This window comes from Salvelinus alpinus, chromosome 17, assembly GCF_045679555.1.
Source record: "Salvelinus alpinus chromosome 17, SLU_Salpinus.1, whole genome shotgun sequence".
In the NCBI taxonomy this organism is placed as follows: domain Eukaryota; kingdom Metazoa; phylum Chordata; class Actinopteri; order Salmoniformes; family Salmonidae; genus Salvelinus; species Salvelinus alpinus.
In genome coordinates this window covers 27,612,898-27,627,885 of record NC_092102.1, presented here as the reverse complement: position 1 = coordinate 27,627,885, position 14,988 = coordinate 27,612,898, and the positions used below count along the sequence as shown (strand labels likewise).

The 14,988-nt window shown below is 43.2% G+C and overlaps 1 protein-coding gene across 8 annotated transcripts in view; it reads left to right on the top strand.

Annotated features, from left to right (window-relative positions):
- Positions 1 to 14,988, top strand: part of LOC139542679 (plasma membrane calcium-transporting ATPase 3-like) — a 35,881-nt gene extending 20,893 nt beyond the window's left edge. For 3 of the 8 annotated variants that reach the window (XM_071348414.1, XM_071348415.1, XM_071348413.1), the window contains 6 exons: positions 148 to 361; positions 2,143 to 2,354; positions 2,741 to 2,848; positions 3,624 to 3,806; positions 6,020 to 6,106; positions 13,596 to 14,988. In XM_071348414.1, coding sequence (XP_071204515.1) covers positions 148 to 361; positions 2,143 to 2,354; positions 2,741 to 2,848; positions 3,624 to 3,806; positions 6,020 to 6,106; positions 13,596 to 14,027 — 1,236 coding nt within the window. In that variant the 3' untranslated portion in view covers positions 14,028 to 14,988. Of the gene's footprint in view, positions 1 to 147; positions 362 to 2,142; positions 2,355 to 2,740; positions 2,849 to 3,623; positions 3,807 to 6,019; positions 6,174 to 13,595 lie in introns of all 8 variants that reach the window. The other 5 variants (XM_071348420.1, XM_071348418.1, XM_071348417.1 and 2 more) reach the window with 3 other exon arrangements.

Below are 14,988 nucleotides of genomic sequence, written 5' to 3'. Positions count from 1 at the left end.
CTCTCTCTTTACCTCTCTGCCTCTCTCCCTGTTACCTCCCTCTCTCTGCCTGCCTCCTCCCCTCTCTCTGCCTCTTTCTCTCCCTCTACCTCCCTCGCTCCTTACATCTCCTTCTCCATACCCCCTCCCTCTCTCTCCCCCCTCCAGGACTCTCCCCTGAAGGCTGTCCAGATGTTATGGGTGAACCTGATCATGGACACCTTTGCCTCCCTGGCCCTAGCCACTGAGCCGCCCACTGAGTCCCTGCTCCTGAGGAAGCCTTATGGCCGCAACAACCCCCTCATCTCCCGGACCATGATGAAGAACATCCTGGGCCATGCCATCTACCAGCTCACCATTATCTTCACCCTGCTGTTTGCAGGTACGCACAAAGGAGGAGGAGGTGCGAGACTGGAGACTAGGGGGGAGGGTAGAGACTGGAGATGGGAGCAGGGACGGAGACTTTAGATGGGAGGAGGACAGAGGCTGGAGATGGGAGGAGAGACGGAGACTGGAGATGGGAGGAGGGACGGAGGCTGGAGATGGGAGGAGGGACGGAGACTTAAGATGGGAGGAGGGATGAGGGATAAGACTGGAGATGGAAGGAGGGACGGAGACTGGAGATGGGAGGAGGGACGGAGACTGGAGATGGGAGGAGAGACGGAGACTGGAGATGGGAGGAGGGACAGAGACTGGAGATGGGAGAAATTACGGAGATTGGAGATGGGAGGGACGGAGACTGGAGATGGGAGGAGGGACGGAGACTGGAGATGGGAGGAGGGACGGAGGCTGGAGATGGGAGGAGGGATGGAAACTGGAGATGGGAGGAGGGACGGAGACTGGAGATGGGAGGAGGGACGGAGACTGGAGATGGGAGGAGGGACGGAGACTGGAGATGGGAGGAGGGGCGGAGGCTGGAGATGGGAGGATGGACAGAGACTGGAGATGGGAGGAGGGACGGAGATTGGAGATGGGAGGAGAGACGGAGACTGAAGATGGGAGGAGGGATGAGGGATGAGACTGGAGATGGAAAGAGGGACGGAGACTGGAGATGGGAGGAGGGACGGAGACTGGAGATGGGAGGAGAGACGGAGACTGGAGATGGGAGGCGGAACGGAGACTAGAGATGGGAGGAGGGACGGAGGCTATAGATGGGAGGAGGGACGGAGACTGGAGAAGGGAGGAGGGACAGAGACTGGAGATGGGAGGAGGGACGGAGACTGGAGATGGGACGGAGACTGGAGATGGGAGGAGGGATGGAGACTGGAGATGGGAGGAGGGAAGGAAGCTGGAGGAGGGACGGAGACTGAAGATGGGAGGAGGGATGAGGGATGAGACTGGAGATGGAAGGAGGGATGGAGACTGGAGATGGGAGGAGGGACGGAGACTGGAGATGGGAGGAGGGATGGAGACTGGAGATGGGAGAAATTACGGAGATGGGAGATGGGAGGGATGGAGATTGGAGATGGGAGGAGGGACAGAGGCTGGAGATCGGAGGAGGGATGGAGACTGGAGATGGGAGGAGGGACGGAGACTGGAGATGGGATGAGAGACGGAGACTGGAGATGGGAGGAGGGACAGAGGCTGGAGATGGGAGGACGGACAGAGGCAGGAGATGGGAGGAGAGACGGAGACTGAAGATGGGAGGAGGAATGAGGGAGGAGATTGGAGATGGAAGGAGGGACGGAGACTGGAGATGGGAGGAGGGACAGAGACTGGAGATGGGAGGAGGGATGAGACTGGAGATGGGAGGAGAGACGGAGACTGGAGATGGAAGGAGGGATGAGACTGGAGATGGGAGGAGGGACAGAGACTGGAGATGGGAGGGACGGAGACTGGAGATGGGAGGAGGGACAGAGACTGGAGATGGGAGGGACGGAGACTGGAGATGGGAGGAGGGATGGAAACTGGAGATGGGAGGCGGGACGGAGACTGGAGATGGGAGGAGGGACAGAGACTGGAGGTGGGGGAAGAGGAAGGGAGGGTGTAAGAAAAGGCATTAGTGAGGGACAAAAAGGTTTAGCTTGTAGCGTTTTACATGATCATTTAGTATGCCTTTGCTTGGAAGTAGGAAGTATATCTTTATAGGTATAAGTATAGGTTTTCTTTTCAACCTGTGACTCTATTGTCCGCTTATCTTTTTTGTGTTCCTCTCCATCTCAGGAGAGAAGATCTTCAACATTGATAGTGGACGCAACGCCCCTCTGCACTCTCCCCCCTCCGAGCACTACACTATCATCTTCAACACCTTTGTGCTCATGCAACTGTTCAACGAGATCAATGCCCGTAAGATCCACGGTGAAAGGAACGTTTTTGACGGCATATTCCACAACCCTATTTTCTGCAGTATTGTGCTGGGGACTTTTTTAATGCAGGTAAGAGGACCATAAGCGTTTCCTTCTTATACGTTCAGGGATGGGCAACTTTGATGGGGGTGAGGACCACAAAAAATATAAAACTCATCATGAGGGGCTGTAGTTGCTCACAGGTCTACGTACCCACATCCATACCCCTCTGCTATTCTAACTCGCAACAGTAAATTCAGACCCCTTTCAAAAGAGGAGCATGCGGCCTACAAGCCGCCAGTTGCCCATCCTTGCTTTACATTATAGCAACACTAGTAATGTTATTCAACCATGTCATATACTGTACCTAATAATCATTCCTACTTAATTATTGTCTCACAGGATATGTTGTGCTAACCAATGGCAACCACTTTTTGTGATCAAATCGCTCTCATCCTGTGTCTTGTTCTGTACAGTTTGTGATTGTGCAGTTTGGGGGGAAACCTTTCAGCTGCACACCACTCAATGTGGAGCAGTGGCTGTGGTGTCTGCTCGTGGGAGTAGGAGAGCTGCTGTGGGGACAGGTACTTATGCTGGAGTTAATGTGTAAATGTGTTACTCAAACTGTGGTTCTACAGTGGTTTTGTGTCAAGAACCAATTAAGGTCTTTGACATAGACAAACCCACATATCCATAACCTAGTCTTTAGTTGGCTTTTACACAGGAAGGACTGCCTAACATGCTGACCAGACTGCCAGACTGTTGATTTTGTCCACCCACACCAGACGCGATCAGGACACGCAAGTCCTGCCTCTCCCATCTCCTAATTGGTTTTTAGGAGCCTATACCCATGTGGGTGATTGAAAGATGAACTGAGGTTCCCACTCCAGTCCAGTTGGTAGTGATAATGCACCTTAAATTTGGTTGCCAACCGCCATATAAAGTCCAAAGAAGAAGAAGCCTGAAGGAGGAGAGATTACTAGAAACAAACTCTGTTTACCCTTTTTTCTGTGGATTAATTGTCGGTGTAGAGGACCTTGTGCATTTCAGGTAAAATAACAACCCAATGTTTATATCCGAGGACAAATTAGCTAGCAAAAGCAAGCTAGCTAGCTAAATTGCCATAAATGTTTAATGCTTTTCAACCTGTCTCCAAATTAATATAGTTGGTTCAGAGTTCGTTTTGATATTTCAACCTGCGTGTCCTGATCGTGTCTGGTGTGGGTGGACAAAATCAACATGCGCACGATGGCGCACGCAGACGTCTGGTCAGCATGTAAGACCCACCAGACCGAAACCCTTTGTTTTACAAGTTGTGTTCTTCTCCTTGTCAACTAACACTGACCCTGACCCAAACAGCTCATCACCACGGTACCCACCAGCCGCCTGCCCTGTCTGAAGGAGGCGGGTCATGCGCTCGGTAAGGAGGAGATGATTGATGATGACATGGCAGATGATGAGCAAGAGATTGACCATGCCGAGAGGGAGCTGCGTCGAGGGCAGATCCTCTGGTTCAGGGGCCTCAATCGCATTCAAACTCAGGTACAGTGCATTGGGCTCCACAATTCCCTGTCCCTTGTCTTTCTCCAACAAGGGCTATACTGTAGTATGTACTGTACTGTCCTATGAAGAGGAGTCTTTTTTTGCTTGCTCGACTCATCTCTGTTGATTTGTGTATCTCTTTATTCACCTTTTGATGCCTTAATTCATTTCACCACAATTAATTCCTTGTTTTCTTATATGATATGAACCAGTGATGTGAACAGAGTAAAACATGCACATAATATTCTCATTCAAAAAAGTTATATTTTATGCAATCTTATTTAAAATACAATGGGTTTGGATCATTCTGTCAGATACCAAAGACGTTTTCCTATACAGTGCCTTCAGAAAATATTCACACCCCTTTACTTTTTCCACATTTTGTTGTGTTACAGCTTGAATTTTGTGGATCTGCCCTACACACAATACCCCATAATGTCAAAGTGGAATTTTGGTTTTATAGATTTTTTTGTATTAATTAAAAATGAAAAGCTGAAATATCTTGAGTCAATAAGTATTCAACCCCTTTGTTATGGAAGCCTAAATAAATTCAACAGTAACATTGTACTTAACAAATCACATAAGTTGCATGGACTCAATTATGTTCAATAATAGTGGTTAACATGATTTTTTATGACTACCCCCAGTTCTGTAACCCACACATACTGTACAATTATCTGTAAGGTCCCTCAATCAAGTAATGGTTTTTCAAGAACAGATTCGACCACAAAGACTAGGGAGGTTTTCCAATGCCTTGCAAAGAAGGGCACCCAGTCACTACAAAGATACAGGCATCATTCCTAACCTTCCTTCCAGTTGCCGGAGAGGAAGAAAACCGCTCAGGAATTTCACCATAAGGCCAGTGGGGATTTAAAAACGGTTACAGATTTTAATGGTTGTGATATGAGAAAACTGAGGATGGATCAACAACATTGTAGTTACGCCACAATATTAACCTAATTGACAGAGGGAAAAGAAGGAAGCCTGTACAGAATCAAAATATTCCAAAACATGCATCCTGTTTGCAACAAGACACTTAAGTAAATGTGGCAAAGAAATAAACTTTTTGTCCTGAAAACAAAAATAGAATACAGCTAAGCACAGGCAAAATCCTATAGGAAAACCTGGTTCAGTCTGCTTTCCAATGGACACTGGGAGACAAATTCACCTTTCAGCAGGACAATAACCTAAATCACAAGGCCAAATCTAACCAAGAGACTTGCTAACCAAGATGGCATTGAATGTTCCTGAGTGGCCAAGTTACAGTTTTGACTTAAATCGGCTTGAAAATCTATGGCAAGACTTGAAAATGTCTGTCTAGCAATTATCAACAGCCAACTTAAGAGAGCTTGAAGAATTTGGAAAAGAATAAGGGGCAAATATTGTACAATCCCGGTGTACAATGCTCTTGAAGACTTACCCAAAAAGACTCACAGCTGTAATCGCTGCCAAAGTTGTTTCTAACATGTATTGACTCAGTGTTTTATTTTGTATAAATGTTCACATTTTTCTTCCACTTTTAACATTACAGAGTATTTTGTGTAGATTGATGACAAAACATTACAATTAAATCCATTTTAATCCCACTTTGTAACACAACTAAATGTGTTATGTTACAAAGTTTCAAGGGGTGTGAATACTTACTGAAGGCACTGTATTTATCGATAGGACAAACATCATTATGTATATTGTTGTAACCTATAAGAGTAATTTTGATTCCATTGCATGTTCAAATTTCTCACTATAATACTTTTTCTCCTTCTTCCTCATGTCATTGCTATTATTACAGATTCTGTCATTATTTTTGATGTATCCTTTGTTCATTGTTAATCAATCCTAAAAACAAGTATACAAAATATTTTACAAGAGTTGTAATTGTTGTCTTTCTTGTACACACACCAACATCTAGATGAGACATAGAAAAACATTACCAGTCCATATTTTGAGGGCAACATCATTGATTAAAAACAGAGTTCTAAATTGGATTAGGATTGTCTATTAAAATGCCTTTTTGTATCTAATACATGCTTTTGATACCTCCATAGTGGAACATGACCTCTACAAAACGTTCTACTATACCATCCCTTTAAACGTGAATCATTCTGCGTGCTGGTTCCCTCCAATATGCATCACAGGGCCCCCTACCAACTGACATGAGTTACTGCACGACTGTCATGTCCTCTCTGTAATATCCTCTCTCTCTTCTCCAACAGATGGAGGTAGTGAGTACCTTCAAGAGAAGTGGTTCCTTTCAGGGTGCTGCGCGACGTCGCTCCTCAGTTCTCAGCCAACTCCATGACGTAACCAATATTTCTACTCCCACTCACGTAGTTCTCTCCACTGCCAATGCAACTGGTGCGCCTGGGAGTGAGTTTCTGCCATCCATTAACGGCACACAACAAAAAACAGTCCACTCACCATCATCGAATTGAGCATGTTGAAATGCACCTTTGCCTGCCCAGAAATGCAATTAAGCATCAACAATACGTGTGTTTGTCTATGTGCGTGTTTGTGTGTTGGGGAGTGGGGGAGCCAACACTGAGGCGCCTGACCCACTGACCTTTTTATTTGACTTTTGTTGTTGTATTAGTTGTTAATTTAATATTTCTTTACATCCTTTTCACTACTACCTCATGATCTTAGTCCAGGATTCAATCAGAACCGTGCTAGCCGACAACCGCATGACTCTTATTCAAGTGTCAGGCTGCATACTCGTTTGTCTTCTTAATTCAGTATAGACTACTTCACTTCTTCAAACATGATCATTAGCTGGCAAGCAGTATTTAATGAACACATAAAGAATATAATTGATTTTTGTTATATATTTTGTGTAACGTGGGCTATGAATTTCGTTGAATGATTTTACATTTGAGTGTCATTCTTTTTATCATTGATATAGTCTACACATTAAATCACCGTTTTGAACTACTAATGCGGTAGGGAAAGAAGGGATGGTTTTTGACAATGACCACAAGAGCAGCAGCTCACTAATTTGACAGCTCATACCCCAGTTATACCTCCAACACCGCCTGAACAAGAGCCATGCGTTTGTCGGCTAACACGGGTTACCCTTAATCTGATTTAATGCTGGCCGTAATCTATTTCTTTATCTTGCTGCTTTGTTTGGCTCGACACAGTCTGTGATCAATTGTGTTTCAAACTGCCCGGAGAAGACTGTCTGTATGCTCCTTATTTTCAATGAGATCGACATTTTATTCAGAGCATTACAATGACGCAGCCTTGCCAATTTCTGAGATGACAAACCAAGGTAAAAAGGGACACACAAAAGAAAAATAGTTACATTTATTTTCCAGTGTGTGCGCTTCTGGAAAGTTGTAAACCTTCGAGTATAACCTGCAACAGTGACATTTCTGAGACATCCGGTTTTGGTCACCTTACCAATAAAACAATTTCTCTGTCCCTAGGTCTGATCAGACTGCCAAATAAGGATCTGCAGTGTTGCTTTGTACAAATAACTACCCTCATTTTACTTGGTTTCTTTTGTTCTCTTGTTGTAGGTTCTGCATCTCATGAAGGAAGACATTTTTATTTCCTTTCTATTTCCTAACATAGGCCTACTTTTTTGTGTGTTTTTGTCAGGTGTAGATTATTAAAAGACTAATTGTGATTTGATTGTGATTAGATCTTCCTGACCACCTCCGGTGGTAGTCAAGGACCCATTGTATCTGGATATCAATCAAGTGTAAACAGATCTGGAAGGTCAAACCATTTAAATCATCATTATATCGGCCACTAAAATCATTGACCGCTAGCACCATTGACTTATAGCATCAGTAGTCATCTTAAGAAATTCATTAATTAATATTATTGTGAAAGAATGACTGTCAAATAATTAGCATACAGGGAGGCACCAGGAAACCTGGTCAAATTGTGGACACAGTTGACGGATAAGAGACACATTTTTACACCATGTATAGACACGACAAACATTGATCAGATAGTGATTGGATCGTATTGATCAGATCACAAGACCCACATGTTAGCACAAGGTGTAAACCATGCAAGAGACAGGATTACACATCAGACTAGATTGTATTTCGGTGTAAAAGGTGTGATCTGCCTGTTTTTCTTTCCTTTGATCTGTCGACTTTGCAGGAGGTTAATTTGGATGTATGTGGTGTAATTGGTATAATGCAATATCCATGCATTCATCCAACCAACCCACATTTTAAAAAACAGTCCCTCAAGTGTTGTGCATTTTGCCTCATCATTTCCATTAAGGACTTCTTTATTTAATTTATAAACAGCTCCAGATTACCTTGTCTATAAGGAAGATTAGTAGATATCTGAATGTAGGAACTCTAACTTCTAACTCTAACTATAGAAGGAATTTGCGTTGATCCAAGCAATGTCTTTTACTTATTATTTTGCTCTTCAGCTTTATAGGTACTTATCATTTCCCCTTAATGTTCTTTACTTTCCGGACGGTGTGGTTGTCAGTTCAGTGATCATAGGTAGCTCTCTATGGGCTGAATCCTAACTTGAGATCCATACGTGTGCAACACGCCAAACACACTTCCCAAATTAGGAGTCTGATCTATATGTTTATTACCACAATGTCTGTTTTCCTTGTCCTATGTTTCTGTTTCTATGTTTTTTACACCTGTCCTATGTTTCTCATGGCTTTATGAAGACTATGAATCAATCACCTGTCCTATGTTTCTCATGGCTTTATGAAGACTATGAATCACTCACCTGTCCTATGTTTCTCATGGCTTTATGAAGACTATGAATCACTCACCTGTCCTATGTTTCTCATGGCTTTATGAAGACTATGAATCACTCACCTGTCCTATGTTTCTCATGGCTTTATGAAGACTATGAATCACTCACCTGTCCTATGTTTCTCATGGCTTTATGAAGACTATGAATCACTCACCTGTCCTATGTTTCTCATGGCTTTATGAAGACTATGAATCACACACCTGTCCTATGTTTCTCATGGCTTTATGAAGACTATGAATCACACCCACCTGTCCTATGTTTCTCATGGCTTTATGAAGACTATGAATCACAGTCACCTGTCCTATGTTTCTCATGGCTTTATGAAGACTATGAATCACACTCACCTGTCCTATGTTTCTCATGGCTTTATGAAGACTATGAATCACACTCATATTAATCTGATCACTAGCTGAATGTCTTGGTTTAGAAAAACGACTTGTGAAGAAAATCCTAAATGTTGTGTCAGGGTTGGGATCATTTCAACTGAATTCAATTCAGGAATGGAATGTACATTGATGGATGGTCCATTATCTTCACTGAGAATTGTTTTACCAATTCATGAATTTAATTTCCTCTTTGTTCCCTGAATTGACCGAGTGGAAATTAATTGAGCCCAACCTTGACTATCATTAATACCTGTCTGTCCTCCCCTCCAACATCCTCTCTTCCTTTGTCTAGTGTCATTCAATACGTCTGGAGCGTCCATGGGATTCAACCTCCAACGCAAAAAAACAGGCATTCTCATTTTCTTCTCAAAGTTAGGTGGCCCATTTAAAAGAAACCAAGTGAATACATTGACTTGAATAATATTTCATTTTCAACAGCTGTTTGGTATTGACCATTGTGGGACCTATACTCGAAAGTTTACAACTTCCGCAAGGGGACATTAATTCAGAGGGTACCTAAGAATTATGTGTTTTTCTAAATAATTTACTTAATGGAAACAAACAGCTCTTAGAGAGAGAGAAAAAGAATTAGCACAAGTCAACCTTAACATTGTCTCTGTGTTGCCTCACTCCCTCATCACAACATGGTTATTGGGTAATGTCGCTTCTTGTCCAAGATCTTTGTGGTCATTTTCAGAGGTAGAATGGGTATTTTTTGGTTGTGCTTGCTACAAAAGTTGGTCTTTTTGGATGTGCTTGCTGAAGAAATGTTTTTTTTATGGCTATGCTTGCTGGGGTAATAAACAAACAAATCGTATTGTTTGTGCATGCTGAAGTACAGTACACTGAGCAAACAGAATTCCTAATGCTCATCCATAACTCTGACTTTCGCGCGAATCCCTCTTTTTAAATCAGCGTATGATTTAAACAAGGGTTACTTGCATGTACACTATATATACAAAAATATGTGTATGTAACGGATGTGAAATGGCTAGCTAGTTAGCGGGTACGCCGCGCTAATAACGTTTCAATCAGTTACGTCACTTGCTCTGAAACCTAGAAGTGGTGGTTCCCCTTGCTCTGCAAGGGCCGCGGCCTTGTGGAGCGATGGGTAACGATGCTTCGTGGGCGACCGTTGTTGATGTGTGCAGAGGGTCCCTGGTTCGCGCCCGAGTCGGGGCGAGGGGACGCCGTAAAGTTATACTGTTACATTGATGCTGTTGACCCGGATCACTGGTTGCTGCGGAAAAGGAGGAGGTTGAAAGGGGGGTGAGTGTAACGGATGTGAAATGGCTAGCAAGTTAGCGGGTACGCCGCGCTAATAGCGTTTCAATCAGTTACGTCACTTTGCTCTGAAACCTAGAAGTAGTGGTTCCCCTTGCTCTGCAAGGGCCGCAGCCTTTGTGGAGCGATGGGTAACGATGCTTCGTGGGCGACCGTTGTTGATGTGTGCAGAGGGTCCCTGGTTCGCGCCCGAGTCGGGGCGAGGGGACGCCATAAAGTTATACTGTCACATGGACACCCCTTCAAATTAGTGGATTCGGCTATTTCAGCCACACCCGTTGATGACAGGTGTATAACAGCAAGCACACAGCCATGCAATCTCCATAGTCAAACATTGGCAGTAGATAGGCCTTATTGAAGAGCTCAGTGACATTCAACGTAGCACCGTCATAGGATGCCACCTTTCCAGCAAGTCAGTTCGTCACATTTATGCCCTGCTGGAGCTGCCCAGGTCAACTGTAAGTGCTGTTATTGTGAGGTGGAAATGTCTAGGAGCAACAACGGCTAAGCCGCGAAATGGTAGGCCACGCGAACCAAGTGCTGAAGCGCGTAGCGCATAAAAATTGTCTGTCCTTGGTTGAAATACTCAGTATCGAGTTCCAAACTGCCTCTGGAAGCAACTTCAGCACAAGAACTGTTCATCGGGAGCTTCATAAAATGGGTTTCCATGGCCGAGCAGCCGCACACAAGCCTAAGATCATCACGCGCAATGCCAAGCGTCGGCTGGAGTGATGTAAAGCTTGCTGCCATTGGACTTGCTGCCATTGGAGCACTAGAAACAAGTTCTCTGGAGTGATGAATCACGCCTTCACCATCTGTCAGTCCGATGGACTAATTTGTGTTTGGCGAATGCCAGGAGAATGTTACCCGCCCCAATGCATAGTACCAGCTGTAAAGTTTGGTGAAGGAGGTATGATGGTCTGGTCTGTTTTTCATGGTTCAGGCTAGGCCCCTTAGTTCTAGTGAAGGGAAATCTTAACACTACAGCATACAATGACATTCTAGATGATTCTGTGCTTTCAACTTTGTGGCAACAGTTTGGGGAAGGCTCTTTCCTGTTTCAGCATGACAATGCCCCCGTGCCCAAAGCGAGGTCCATACAGAAATAGTTTGTTGAGATCGGTGTGGAAGAGCTTTACTGGCCTACACAGAGCCCTAACCTCAACCCCATCGAACACCTTTGGGATGAATTGGACTGCAAGCCAGACTTAATCGCCCAACATCAGTGCTCGACCTCACTGATGCTCTTATGGCTGAATGGAAGAAAGTCACCGCAGCAATGTTCCAACATCTAATGGAAAGCTTTCCCAGAAGAGTGGAGGCTGTTATAGTAGCAAAGGGGCGCCAACTCCATATTAATGCCCATGATTTTGGAATGAGATGTTCGACGAGCAGGTGTCCACATACTTTTGGTCATGTAGTGTATCAAGTTAAGATTCAGCCCGAAGTGTCCATCGCAACGTAATATGATTGCATTCATGTTCACATACTTATTTGCTTTACATCAAATTCTCCGTGGGAATGAATGTATTATTATGATTTGATTATACTTCACAATATGCACATCTCTTTACAATTTAGGACCAGTCATAGTAATTGCAGGAACACCTTATTTATGTTTTCCTCATTAACAATATTAAAGTCAACTTCACCATAATGCCTTTAAGACCTATGTTGAGTTCTGTGTCAATGGGTCCTGACTTTGAGTGGATGAATAACCCATCATTTGTTATTATTTTTGTACAGGGACAGGGGTACACTCTTAGAAACAAGGGTTCCAAAAGAGTTCTTTGGCTGTCCCCATAGGAGAACCCTTTTTGGTTCCAGGTCAAACTCTTTTGGGTTCCTTGTAGAGCCCTCCGTGGAAAGGGTTCTACTTGGAACCAAAATGGGTTATTCAAAGGGTTCTCCTATGAGGACAGCCAAAGAGCCCTTTTAGGTTGTAGATAGCACATTTTTTTCTAAGAGTGTAACACAGAAAAACTGGTGGTATATCATACATGTTTCACATGCTTATTATGTGACTATGAGGAAAAGTTTTGATACATTTGTTCTGACATTGGAGGTAATGGTTTGTTGTACAACACTTGCAATTCCAGTGTGGTGACTATTGTGCCTTATGAAATACAACCATTGTCTACTATATTGACATGTTTGTACTGATCTGGTTGACTGTATTAATGTCCTTAAATCTAAAACACCCGACTTGAGATATACCCAAAACAACATACAAAGTACATGTTCAAGATATTCAATAGAAAGGTACAATTCACTTACAATAATTATTTTAAAAAGTTGAACTGATTACTTTACATACACTGTTATTACTGTGGCTGGTCTGTATTGTGGATGATTTTCCCTTTGCTTTAATGGTAGCAAGCAGCATTATGGCTCATTGGACATTGCAACAGTCAGTAGATACAGTAGCTCATCCAACTGCGCCCATAAGCATTTTCTTCTGGATCAAGACAATCTCATGCATGACCACATTGAATGTGTTTTTTTTTTTACAGCATGGCAGTAAATGAGGCTCTCACATGATCAGCCTGTCAGCATGTCAGTTGTTGTTTGGTTTGCAAACTGGTCTCAATCCCATGCTCTGTGTTCTAGTTGTTTCACCTGTCCCGTATGTACGTTTTATAGCTCTGTACAAAAAGGTTTCTATATGTGTGTGCGCGTGTGTGTGTGAGTGTGTCAGACAATGTTGTACATCCATCAATGAGTATTTGATACATTTAAAATGTCTTATATTGAACTGACAACAGCAACTTTGATTTTTCATTATTTAAGTTACCTTTCATTTGTTTTACTTCCCCTAAATTGCTTTAAAGTTACTGAGTATTCCCGATCGGACATGTACATATTGTACAAATACAGTAGGCTTAATCCGGTCAGTGAGGCATTTCAATTCATAGGTAATTGATTGCCTTGAAAGAGACTATACAGAAATGTTGCCTCTGGGCATGCTCCTGAACAAAAGTGGTCCCCTAAATCAGGGTTTCCCACACTCGGTCCTGGGGGAGAGGGGGGGGGGGGGGGGGGGTAGTTTGGGAAACCCTGCCCTAAATGGACAAAAATAATATCTAGGAATTACCTCAATGGACAGAAAGAAGCATGCCTGCCCACACCCAGGCAAACCTACAACAATAAAACTTTTGACTAAGAATTTAATTAACATTAATTGGAATTTTCAGAAGAATCAAAAGTTGTATCTTTTCATAACAACTTTTTCAGGTAAGTTTAGTCAGATAAATCTGCCACTGTGACGCTTTTTAAATGCTAAATCTCTCTCCACTTGTTTGTCCCATCTATTCCCTTTTCCGTTCCGCATTTTCCCCCTTGTATGACCATTATTATACCAAACTCAACATAGATCCAAGTGGTGAAAGCATTCCGTAGTCCACTTTATGATGGCATTGAGAAGCCGGAATCCAAGAACTCCATCCACGACTTCATGGCACACCCGGAATTTCTCATCAATGACTCGGTCCACAACATCCCCTTGATTGACGAGACAGACATTGAAACCGAAGAATCAGAGCGCTCAGACTGCAACAACGTTCGCCTGGCTCTTCGTCAAGCTCCTCCCCTTGCCAAGCCCCCTCAGCCACCCTCTCGCCACCGCTCCGCCTCCCGCCCCGCCCCCTACCGCCAGCAGAGCCTCCCCGTTACACTCAACTGCAACAACAACGCCACTGCTGCTGCTGAGAATGGAGATCATCTGACCCCAAAAGATGCAAGACTACCAGCTGCTTCTCTCTGCCGCCCCGCCAGCCCATTGCACAACGTGGAGACCTGTTTATAACTACGATCTGGGGACATGGTTGATAAGAAGGGAGAGGAAACACCGATGACTTTGATGGACATGGATGTAACCCAACAAAGAGGGAATGAAGATGAACTGGACACGGAAAGAGAAAGTATTACCTGGAAATAACATTGTATAGACCGATGGTTTTATGGATTGTTTCGTTGCCCGACCTTTCCCCCCACAGCCACTGCTTTTAGCCTGCACTCTCTGCTTCAAAGCACTCTCAAATCCTCACAAAAAGCTCCACAGTCCAACGATGCTAACCCCACCAGACTCTGATAAAGACACTTTTGAAATGTATATCTAGGCACGCAATAGAGGAGTGATTGGTGTAGTAGAGACAAGAATGAACTGGAATTGATTATTTTCCTTTTGATTGAAATGATGAAAGACTCAATGGAAAGTGGAATGGGGTTAATTCATTCGGCTTTTTAAAAATATTATTGTCCAAATTATTACTGTTGTTATTACTACTGCAATTACTACTACAATTATTATATTCCAGTTAATGATGCTTCATTGATTAGCTTTATCTATCCATGTATGTATGTATGATGTATGTTTGTATGTATTGTTTGTTTGCTTAACTGCTGTATTTGTCTCCTTGTATTTCTGTTTTTATATACTCCTTCTGGTCATGTCCTTCTTTTCCTTTTCTGTGTTTACATGTGTTGTGTATGTCTTGAAAAAGAAAAAAAGAAATATAACTATAGAAATAAATTTATAAACACATACAACAACTTCAAAACACAAAAAGGTAACAATATAGTACATCTGCTATTAAAACAAAGTCACAAATTAAAAGTAGTACTCATGGTTTTGGTTCTTCTCTTCATGTAGATATGTCTTGAATTAAGTTATTTATTTGGACACTACCATGAACAGAGGGGACAACTTAACTGAGTATTCAAAATATTAAGTTGCGCATAAAGATTAAAGGAATTTATTTAAGTGA